At 40.6% G+C, this 11,942-nt stretch overlaps 1 protein-coding gene across 6 annotated transcripts in view; it reads right to left on the bottom strand.

Annotated features, from left to right (window-relative positions):
* Positions 1–173: 173 nt before the first annotated feature.
* nfat5b (nuclear factor of activated T cells 5b) overlaps positions 174–11,942 on the bottom strand; it is a 32,747-nt gene continuing 20,978 nt past the window's right edge. For all 6 annotated transcript variants that reach the window (XM_047580087.1, XM_047580090.1, XM_047580092.1 and 3 more), the window contains 9 exons: positions 11,396–11,586; positions 10,868–11,040; positions 9,921–10,055; positions 9,778–9,830; positions 8,111–8,243; positions 7,501–7,575; positions 7,185–7,282; positions 5,186–6,989; positions 174–4,924 (listed from right to left, as the gene is read on the bottom strand). In XM_047580087.1, coding sequence (XP_047436043.1) covers positions 4,692–4,924; positions 5,186–6,989; positions 7,185–7,282; positions 7,501–7,575; positions 8,111–8,243; positions 9,778–9,830; positions 9,921–10,055; positions 10,868–11,040; positions 11,396–11,586 — 2,895 coding nt within the window. In that variant the 3' untranslated portion in view covers positions 174–4,691. The remainder of the gene's footprint in view (positions 4,925–5,185; positions 6,990–7,184; positions 7,283–7,500; positions 7,576–8,110; positions 8,244–9,777; positions 9,831–9,920; positions 10,056–10,867; positions 11,041–11,395; positions 11,587–11,942) is intronic.

Here is an 11,942-nt window from a genome sequence, read left to right as displayed (position 1 = left end):
GATGGCTGCTGCCATCAAGGAGTGTCATCACTATGGGGTGGGGGTGACTGGTCTGGTCTAGGTGGATGGCACATGTCTAAATAGCATCCACATGAATACTTCACCTGTCACTGGTTTTAATGTTGTGGCTGGATGATGTAAGAATAATTATGTGAAATAAAAACTCAACTCAGTTTAAAGTGTATATGTTTAATAAAGATAACAGGAAGTTTACAGAAAATGAATTGCCACAAAACTAAAAATGTCCCAGCTAAAGCCAAAAGTAAAGAAAGTTATTTCCTTTGGTGATTATTTGACAGTTGTTCACATGGTTAGAAACAAAAATAGAAATTTCCACTCTTCAGCTGTTTACTAAAAGAGTGGTTGACTTGATAAGAACTGACTTTTTACAAGTGTAGAGAGAGAAAACTGTTTTGGGGGAAATAGTAATGTCAGACTCATTAGAAACAAATGACAATGCGCTCTGATGTTTTAATGTACAGAAAGAAAAAAAACAAAAAATGATGCATTTCTCTGGTCTGAAAAACAATCATATGACAGTCTAGCGTCAGGGAGATTAGGAACCACTACACCAGTAAACACCGAGCCTCAAAATAAACCCAATAGTCCACTGAAGAAAACGAAAACTTAGTGACATTTTTTTAACATGTGGAGAAAGTGGCAAAAGTTAATTGGTTACAGGCGGCACTTAAAGCATCAGAACACATTTGAACAAGAAACATAAATAATAGAAAGAACATCTATTTTGGTTTCTCCTTTTATAAACGGGAGAGGCTATATAGAAAAATATATATTCAAAAAGTAATAGATCTACATTTAAGATATATTAGCTGCATAGCAGTTTCAGAGAAAATCTGTCTGCATCTACGTCGAATAACATAGATGCGATGGATACTTCAGTACAAACAAGTTAGATGCATGACAGGAATTGCACAACACTATATCCCACCACAACTACAATTATCTGGTCACTGTTGTTGAGCATTTAAAGCACACTCAAAGTGTTATGGCTTAAAACATTCTAGTTAATGAGGACTAATGCGTAATTTATGCTTCTGCGTTAAAGTGACGCAGAGGCTCCTGCGTTACCGCAGACCCTGCACAACCTCGCACCTCCCGAGAAATTTAACAACTTGCTGCAGCGAGCTGTGATTGGTCCTCTTGGTAGTAGCGTGTTTCTGCTTTAGTATTTCCGGCTGCTTCTTCATCTCCGCGATTTTCAAATTGATTGATTTGGATCAATACGGAATCAGCAAGGTTAACTGAGGAGGTTTGGAGATACAGACATTCCTATGATTTCGTGTCAGCGAAATTTCGGCGGAAGTTTCAGCTGCCATTGTTGTGAAGCAGGATGTTGAAACGAAAAATAAACCGACTGGCACAAAAGACACAGCACCGTCTAGCGTTTGGGTGGAGTTGTAACTGACTGACGAGAGCACATGTACAAATGTCCCACCCCGGCAGAGGGCCTGTGCGCAAGGTCCTTACGGAGTCCTGTACGGTATAAATCACGCATAATGGCCGCTGGATGAACCAGCAGGGTGTTAAACAGGCCACAATAGAAAATATCAATCTGATTGTTACGACAATATCTCCGCAAGGCAGATGTGCAATCTGTACTTGTGAAAAATGAGCTATGACTCAGTTGGTTTACTGGTAATGTTAAAAGAAAACCACATCTAGTTCTTTTGCAAGAAATGCTGCAAAAGTCTGTGGCATGTTGAGAAAAACACAAGAACTTTTATCAACAGTCTCCCTCTATTCCACTGTATAATCAGATAGACTCTTATATTTCTCTGATGTCCAGTTACTTTGTAAATACACAAATAAGGACAATATAAAAAACGCTCCTGTGTGCGTATCCAGGAATTCTGGTTCTAAGTGTGTACAAACACATTTAGCTCTGTACTCACTGCAAAAATAGTAAAATTTGCTGGTCCAACTGTTTTGTGACATTTTGCCATGCTGTTATTTTGGTCAACAAGAGCTACAGGGCTGCAGCGGTCCAATTACAAACCATGAGAACATGTGATAATATACATTAAAGTTTAGACCTCCTGAAAGTCACAGGAGTAACTGCACAGAGGAATCTGAAATTTAAAGGTAAAAACCACCAACATCAGATTGAATGTATCAGCAGGGGCTCATCAATACACATATAAACACAACTATAATCACGGGAAACAATTTTGATAACAACCAACACAAATAAATTAGATATCCGAACAGAGGCACAAATACTACACAGTTAAAAAAGAAAAAATCTTTCTACAGACAAAAGCAATAACACCATAAATACTCAACACTGGAAATATTAGTTCTTCTATTTGACGAGTTGAAGAAAGCCAATCTCAGATAGCTCTTTATCTCCAAAGTCAGGTTTCCTTCAGGAGTAGGGTCCCTTTAAAAAAAAAAACTTTTCACACCTTTGTCACTCAAACTGACACATCACAGTTCCACAAATCACATTAGTCAAGTTTGCATACTTTCGGCCCTAAAAAAAAAAAAAAACAACAGCTGTGTCTGATTTTTAAGTGTATAAAATGTAACCGCTTTAATGTATTTATAACAAACTGTACATAGACAACAATGAGGCATAGGATGGAGATAATTCCATCATCATCAGAGACCAGCCCCTTGTTCATACACTTACAGCGAAACCAGGTGCGACACAAACTGTTTTTAATCAAAATAACACAGCACACAAACAGAAAGAATAAGGTGGCAGCAGGACACCATAGCAACAATTACATCGTCCTATGACTACGCTGAACTAAACTGCAAGTCAGTAAAAAGAAAAAACAAAAAAAAAGTTCACGAGCCATAAAACTGGCCTGTCATCAGGATTTAGGCAAAGTCAAACTTTGGTCCTGAGGCCACTGGCCACCGGCAGACGAGGACATTAAGTCTGTAAAACACGTACAGTTTGCACTTTCACGAAAAACATGGAAAATGGGCTCTGTTCCTGCATGTTAATACCGTAACCTGGATGAGATGTGCAGCTGCAGCAAACTAACTATTGCTTCTCCCCAACATTCACTAAATCCACCACATTTAGAATTTAGAACTATTCCAGTTCATGCGTGCCTGACGCAGAATGACGCCACCGAAATGACACAAAAACACAAAATATATTACATTCTACTCTCTCTACCATAGATGGATTTAGTTAAATAAAAGGTGTATATCAAGTGAAATTACATTATTTAAACGAAAAATCTCTTGATCCACACTTTTCCATAGTCATATTTTAGTAATAATGATAGTTGTAACACAGCCTTTGTATGACAAAATCAGAACCATTTTTTTGGTTTGCAGTAACTGATTATGATATATTTAACGATACTGGCTTAAAAGGGTGTAGATAGTTTTTTTTAGTTCCACCCGGTTGTTAGAAAATGTCTTTTCCTTTTTGTAAACAGTGAGGAAGAGGTGGCTCAAAACAAAAGCACCACCTTGTGGAGATTTGCTGAATTCATGATGATAGAAATGGTCACAAAGACCAACGTGGCAAATGTTGATTTCCACCACCACACTGTCTTAAGAGACTCCTCTTTGTAATGTATTAAAATGCCTGAACACGTTTTGCTTGCCCTTATTACAAAGGTGCATGCTGTGATGGAGATAGAGGTGATGATCTTATCCGGTGTCACACTGGCAGTATTCCTGTCAGGCCTAGATCACACTAATTTAGCCAGGAAACAGCAAATTGTACAACATTACTTTAGTTATGTAAATGACTACACTTACTGAGCAGCTGAGCTTCTATATCATATCATTAATATGTCATGTTGTAGCTACCAGAGATAAGTAGAATGAATTTATTTATATTACAGGTGCATGCTAGATGCTACAACACTGACATAATCAGCACCTACACAGATGATAGACACTTGTTTGTGCCTATGCATCCTATCTGCTCATTCCTACAGTCCTCGTTCCTCTCGTTCCTCTCGTTTCTCATCCTCCTCTAACCATCTTTTAAAACACTTCCTGCACTGTTGAGTCAAGTGAACATAGTTTCAAACCCACAGTGGCTGCTTTCAAAGTCTTCAAACATACAACACTTTCTAAATCTTCCTGCCATACCGCACATTCTACCATACAATACAGACAAAAATATTAAAGGGAACACCATTCATGGAAACCCCTAGACACTTTGGAGAACAACACAAGAACTGAAAGATTCTGCTAACATCACATGATATCTACTAACAGATAAAAGCAAAACTTCAAAAGTAAAATGAATTCCATGTTGGCTAAGTAATTGTCTTTCCAGAAGAAGAGTTGGAGAAAAGGCAGAATTCCACTTCTGCCATGGCAGCGTAATTGTTCTCACACTGTTCTCCACCTCTCTGTTTTCACACAGCAACAGGGAGTCAGTCAGGTTAAAAAGAGATGCTTGCTTTTTTTGCCAACCTCTCATTCTCTTCTTAAGCGTTCCTTCACAGTTAATTCCTGGCAAATCCTTGGCTTTTAAAGAGATCAAATCTTGTGTTTATAAGGGAGAAAAAAATCAGTGATGAGATGAAAGCATGTGACGTTGGGCTAATTCCAAAAAGGTCTAACTCCATGTATTTTTTACCAACAATGTTTGGACCTTTCTGTCTGTAATTATTTTAGACATTAACAGTAAAAAAAAAAAGAAAAGAAAAAAAAAGAAAGGGTAAATCCGTGAATCTTCATGAAGGTTAATATGAACGACTTATGTTGGTGCCTGGCTCCTGCATGGTGACCAGCAGGTCATCCATCTTCTCCATGTTCTGAGGGGCAGACATGCCACCCTGTCCAGACTGAGACATCGACTGGCTGAGCAGAGACTGGATGCGTGCGTCACTCTCCCTTTGGTTCTGACCAGACTGACTGATTGCTATTATCTGATCTGACACTGTGTTTCCAGGAGCGTTCATCAGCTGGCCACACTCTGCAAGGAAGGAACAGAAAAGGAAATTTACAAACAAGAAATATGATATATTTTTGTTTTAGAATAGATTACAAAGTACTGAACATGAAACAAAGTTTAAATGTTCATAGGTTAAGACTGTGAATGAATTTATTTATCAATGAGTCAAAGCAGTTATATCACTCTAAACCAGAAGGGATTGAAGGGTTCCTTGCTGTGTGATCCCTCTTGTTGTCATATCAACAGTTTTAATGGTGCACACCTGAGTGATAAATGCCTTACCATTCTGAATACCAAAAAGGAAAAGGCCAGGTTGTTGAGGCTGGCTGGGCTGATTGATGCTCCCACTCACAGCGGTCTGAAACAAAGTTCCTGGCTGTTGAACAGGGGAGGATGTGGTTGTCTGGAGGTTCGTCACGCCGTTCTGTGAGGCAAACATGGCTGACTGTGCAAGCTCCTGAGCAGCCAGTCCCCCCTGCAGAGAGGCCATGTTAGACTGAGGCATGAAGAGCGCCACAGGTTGCTCTGGCTGGTTGTTGGTGCCGCCGCCCAGCTGCATAGGCTGCTGCTCCTGGAACATGACTTGCTGTCGTGGATCAGTAGGGTTCCCTAAAGCCATGGGCTCAGAGCGATCCTGCTGGTTAACTGCCACCATGTTGGCTTGAGAAAAGAGCAGAGAAGGGTTTTGGGATTCTTGAGAAACGATGCTGTTGCTGGTCAGGGGAGGCATCTGGCCCTGGCTGCTAAAAAGGAGGCTGGGTGCCTGCTCTGGTGTGGACAAGGCATTGCTGCAAAACAGCAGGCCTGCCTGCTGTTGCTGCTGCTGGCCTGGAGAGAGTGTGTTTGCAGATGGATGTGGGGAGATGGTCTGAAAAAGGGAAGCCTGCTGGGCTGGCTGTGTGCAGGGCTGTGGCTGGGAGGGCGGCTGCTGCTCCATGGGTCTCTGCTGTATGGGGGAGATCTGGGCCTGGGTCTGAAATACTGACTGTGGTTCAGGAGAAGAGGACTGAAGAGCATTAAGGAAGGCAAGCTGCTGCTGTTGCTGCTGTTGTTGGGAACTGCTTGCTGTAAGCTGCGCGGGCAGGGAGGCCTGGGGGAGGTAAAGCCCAGGGGTTGAGGGCTGTTGCTCTGGAGACTGTAGCACTGTCATGGTGCTTTGGAAGAGAGCGGCCTGGACCTGCTCCTGTGAGGCTTTCTGAAACATGGCCCCCTGTGGATCTTGGGTTTCAGCCAAGGAGCTGGGATTGTGGAACATGGGTGGTGAAGGGTGAGAGGGTGTCTGCTGAAGGAAGTTGGTCTGAATAGAAAGAAGGTCATTGGCCCGCTGAAACAGTGCTGCTTGCTGCTGCTGCTGCTGCTGTTGTTGTTGGGCTGGCTGGAAAAGAGATCCTTGGTTTGGAACCACCCCTTGTGATGGGCCTTGATGTTCGGCCCTTTTGCCCTGGGAAGTTTCCTGAAACATCCCACACTGCATCTGAATCTGTGACTGAAACAGTTGCTGCTGTAAATTTAAATTTTCCAAAACTTGCTGCTGTTGAAGCTGCTGCTGCTGCTGCTGCTGTTGCTGCTGCTGGATTTGTTGCTGTTGTTGCTGCTGAATTTGCTGTTTCTGGATCTGTTGTTGGTGCTGAATGTGTTGCTGTTTGGTTATAGAGTTGTCAGCCTGAAGTGGTAAGCTACAGAACCCTTTGGCTTTAAGTTGTCTTACAGCCTCCTCCAGCTGTGCCACTTCATCTGGAGGGAACAACGGCAGCTGTTGCTGTTGGGATGCAGGTTCCCCACACAGTCGGTCCACAGTTGTAGAGCCAGTGCCTGGCCTCTCCTGTCTGAGGCCATCCCTGGGCTCCAGCAGGAACTGGGGGGAGCTTTGCTGGAGCAGGGACTCTGCAGGCACAGGGAATGAGCTGCTGGCAGAAATGTCCTGCTTCTGGATAGTGCTTAATGGCTCAGTGTTGGTAAAAACAGGTGTCTGGCCTTTGTCAGGATCACCTGAAGGTTGAGACAAGTTGCTGGAGAATGCCCTGTTTTTATTTTGATGTCCCACCGTCATGTCTGTGTTCTGCTGGGCTGGACAGATGTCACCAGTCTGTTTGAAACACATAAACAAAAGACAAAAGATATGTCACATTTTGCATTTCTACTTTATATTTAATAACCTAGATCCATGTAGAATATTTGTCTTAAAGAACAAAAATAGCATCAACATTAAATCTTTAAATATGTTTTCATTCTGTAATAATTATTAATGACCCATGTTAATGGCAGTACTGATTATAATCACCTTAAATACTCCAGAAGATTGGAGGTTACATGTTACCTCCATTGGTGTGACATCTTCTCTCTTCACTAAAGGCAATATTGAAGGCATCAAGGCACCATCTAGAATTGTAGGGGCAAGATCAATTATTATATTTGTTTAGTTTTAGCTGTTCCATCTGTTTTGTGAGTAAAAAGGAACTAATAAAGGCACCTGGCTCAATGCACAAGATATATAACTTTCAAATATAGCAGCCAAACAAATATAAAGTCTCGTAAAATACAAAAAAATGGCTAAACTCTTACGGTTATTGACAGCATAATAGTTTTTAAAAACTAACCTTTAATTTGCTCATCAAAAGAACAAGTCTTCACAGGAGAAGGTGTCTCTGTCTTCACAGGAACCTCATTTTTTGCTGCAGGCGGGACCACAAAGCGAAAAAATAAGTTGAAATCTTCACCATTAACAGTCGAAGCTAAATGAAGAATGAATGAAGAAGCTAAATGTAGTGTTAAGGACTGCAAATACACTGTCCATTGTCTCATTGTAGTTTGCTTGAAGGTCACACCTTCAGTGATCTTGAAATTAACAATGTTGATGAATAACAGTTGTGAAAGGGAAATCCTGTGTTAAGACACCTCTATTCTATACCACTGAAAGCTAATGATTGCTAATACCACATCCTATTCAACTGAGCAGAAGGTGGCGCTGTTTAGTAACACTCACAACATATTTCTATGTTAATACTCTACAAAGCAGTGATGTAGTTGTTTATATAGTATTACAAAAGTAGTTAACTGACATATTGTTTTGTAACTTAGTGATCCTGCTGTGCTGCCTTAGTAAAACTAGTAAACCATATGTAAATGATGACCATATAATCTGAAGGTTACATGCAGACTAAGGATGAGAAATATTTTATGACTTAGCAGAAAGGTATGCGAACAAACCTGGATCTGGAGTGTAGGTAAAAGGCTGCACATCATGGGACCTCCCAGCATTTGTCACCACGTAGATTCCCACATTTACTGCAGAGGTGATGGCCTGGTTCTGGTATGGAGGAACCTTCACTATCAGGTGATTCTTTGGGATCATCAAATGAAAAGACAAAGTCAGCAAACATGAATGAATTCAACAGGAAGTCTGAGTTATAATACTGAGGGAAGCCACAAGTCACCAAGGTGAACTGATGAGATATTTAAAAACTCACAGCAGAACTACACACATATCTCTGTGACTGTGAGCATGTTCAGACTTTGCATTAAGATCAGATCTGGCTGATATGATCATGTAAAAGACAGGTGTGAACAACCCCGGGACAAACTGAGAGATCTGATCTCTGACCATATTTGGAGGCGGTTCACACTGCATCGGTGTGAAAGCAACACGTCCTGAGTCACATTAAAGACCGTTTTTACCCAACTCAACCTCCTACACACGACTGCCATTATAAATGATCACCTAAAAAGGAAAAAGCACAGTAACTGATGTCTGTTCATTAGCACTGAGAGCCTTTTAAAATATTCTTCTATGGTAGCTAACTAAAAACAAATAAATCTAAGTAAGAATCTAAAGATTAAATCACTTAACATGAGCACACGAGTGTGATTCTGTGTTAATCGAAGTCAAGACACACACACTTAGAAGAGCGCTGTTCTTGGTTCTGGAGCAGCGGTAGAGATCCATTAGAGACAACAGTTGTAATATTTACTGCGCCCCAGATAATGTTGGTGTTTATTTGCAAAGAGAGCAAAACTGAGATTGGACCTGGAGACACATGTTAATGCCAGGTCTGAACATATGTACGTAAAGCTGGTCACTTGTGATCAGGCATACATCAGATCTTAATGCTAGGTCTGAACAGGCCCTGTGACTATGTTAGATTGATAGGGTAATATTTTTATGTCCTCTAGTGTATTACAGCAGTTGTCGATTATTCTGCATTGTGCAACAAAGGTCTGTAACCACTTTATAGTTTGATAGCTTAAGTTTGTATTTAATTAAGCTTGTCTCCATGCTGTGCATATATTTAAACATACTTTTTGTTTTTAAAGGTTTATTAGTTATACAGTCTGACATTTTGGCAACCAGAGACTGTAGTCATGTCTAACAAGTGACAATAACAACAGTTGTATCCATCACATTACTTTACCTTACTAAAGTTGGCAGTAGCAAAACTCTGAAAATGTGGTGTTGCCTCAATCACAGAGAAGAAAAGATCTTTAAAAAATACTCCTAAAATTGAATGTAGTTTATTTATTCAAGATAAATTTAAGATTTAATTTCAATTTAATACTTGAAAATACCTCATAGTCAGAAACAGTTTGTTTTGATTAAAACAAAACCCAAATAACAATGTCTAGTTGCAGATTCATCAGCTCACCCACTTGTGGCCATTTGAGCTTGTTTACAAGGTATAAACTGGATTGTTGAGACACACTTAGTGGACTGAGTGTAATTAGGTCAGAACACAATGAGACTACTCAAACCTTTGAACCAGTAGCCATTTAAGATGATTACATCTAAAGCCCCACACAAATCTGAAATGGCTACATCTGTCTACTTAGCTCGTTAGCAGTTATTCATTTGGTGCAAAAATAACTCCAGAATATTTCACCTGGTGAAACAGCTCCATGTCAATTTCGGCCTCTGCCTTCCACGATTTCTCATCTGGAACACACAAAACACGTCACACGCTTGAAGGAAAAAAATGCTAATCAGAAATGGGTCTGAACATATTCCACAAGGCTGATTTCTTACCAGAAACATTCTCATGAAATATGACTTTGGTGTCCTTAAGAAAGTTTTTGCCAATGATGAAGACCTCTTCTCCACCAATCACTGAACAGCTGTGCAGTGACTTCTTCAGTATTTCAGGAACCCCTGCAGGCTGGGCTGTAGGCAGAACACATTGAAACAGCATTGATGATTTCATTTTCCTTTTCAAGATAACTTTTTGACACTGTATTGGCTACAACAATGCAGAGACATAAAAGAAACAAAGAGAAAGCTTAAACATGCAACACAAGTCTCACTTTTTCAGTCAGTCTGTGTCCCAATGTCCACAAAAAGACAAGTTAATAACCCATATAGATAGATATAGATGCACATTTCTTCAATGGTAATAGTTGTAACAAGCTGAAGAACAAATTCTCTATTTTTTTTATTTTTTTCTTTACTTTTCGTGGAAAGATGTTTCTCTGTATTGCATGCTGGCTTTGTAAACAACTGAAGTCTGCGCACCTCTTTTGTATCGTCCTTTCCCTCTCTTTCTTCGCTGTCCCTCTCAAAGCAGTTCGCCCCAATCCACTAACACAGATACTTTCTTATGGCCCCAAGAGTTTTTCCTGTTTATGAAACCGACCCCACCCATATACTAAAGGCATTAACTGAATCAGACAGGATGTTTCCAGACTGTGTCCAAACGCTAACATCAAAAGATAATAGTCTCCTGACCTCAGGTTGCATTTAAAGTTTGGAAATAGGATCTCTTGTTAAAGAGAAAAGAAGAAAAATAAGTAAATAAAAAAAAGGTTATAGGATAATGGTAATTATTAACTAAATAGGTAACAGGTCAGCTGCCTGTTTTCCTCCATTTAACCTGTCAGTTTCTATCACATGGTTTAATATACAGTAGTCAAGAACACACTTGGAATAAAACATTATTTACTACATATTTAGGGCCAGACACAAGTAGACTGACTTACTACACAGGATTGGAGATGAGGGAGTCTGTAGCGTGAGCACTGATCCATCTGAGCGGGGGATGTTGACCCGAAACACCAGACGGGCACGTGTGCTCTTCTTCTTTGACCCGGCCACACCAATACGAGCCTCAACATCAGCATTACGTAGTTTCAAGATTCCAACACAATCCACCCTGCAAAAGAAAGATACTGTTAGCTGGGACTTGTTTCAGCTTGCACCTTTTAACAGACGTCACAGTGTTTACAAACTTGAAGCTCTTCACAGGACGTCTGAGCATGTCGTTACAAATGTGACTTCCCCCGAGGGGATCAATTAAGTACCCATATGTCGTGTTTATCTATGTTCTAGTTCACATGTGTTCATTGAGCAATCACTTTACGAAGCAAGTCCAAACATTGCGGTTTAAACTGTTGATTCAGTTGATTGTGGTTTAAACGGTTGATTCTGATTCTGAAAACGAAGACCTTAACTGGAGTGATATTGTTCACTAAAGCCCAGCTAATTTCAAGGTCAAGAAAAGTACGTACGCTAGTGTCATGTTGGTGCTCGGATCAAGAGGCACCTCAATGACAATTGTGCCGTCAATGTCGACCTCCTTACAGGCGGTGGTGTTGCGACCGGTCACCCTGCAAGCCTGGTAAAATCCATGAGGCTTCACACGCCCAGCGTCGTTGCCTACAAACACCTGCAAAACCACCGGCTCATTCACCCCCTCGAGCTGCAAAAGGGAAACAAGAAAAGGAACAAGATAGGAGAGACGGTTGACTGTTTTGTGTGAGGAAGAACATTTGGTACAAAAATACACACTTCTAAATTTCTGCAGTAATGATGAGCCCACTTTCTGCTCTATCCTGTCCTGCACTGTCTCGTCAAAGCTGTACATGCAGCTAAACTTGGGTTCTTTCTTTTCTTATTTTGAAGGTAACTAATTATAATTCCCTTCCTGTCCAGCTGATGCACTTGGTGTGTTGCCCAAGTGTGTTTTGGCATCAGCCATCAAGCAATTATGCTTAAACTTTCACCTTTAATTATTCCTAGCTTGCTTATCAGATAGTTTTTATTATATGCTCTTGT

The sequence above is a fragment of the Mugil cephalus genome, chromosome 3 (assembly GCF_022458985.1).
Source record: "Mugil cephalus isolate CIBA_MC_2020 chromosome 3, CIBA_Mcephalus_1.1, whole genome shotgun sequence".
In the NCBI taxonomy this organism is placed as follows: domain Eukaryota; kingdom Metazoa; phylum Chordata; class Actinopteri; order Mugiliformes; family Mugilidae; genus Mugil; species Mugil cephalus.
This window is presented reverse-complemented; position numbering and strand designations above follow the sequence as displayed.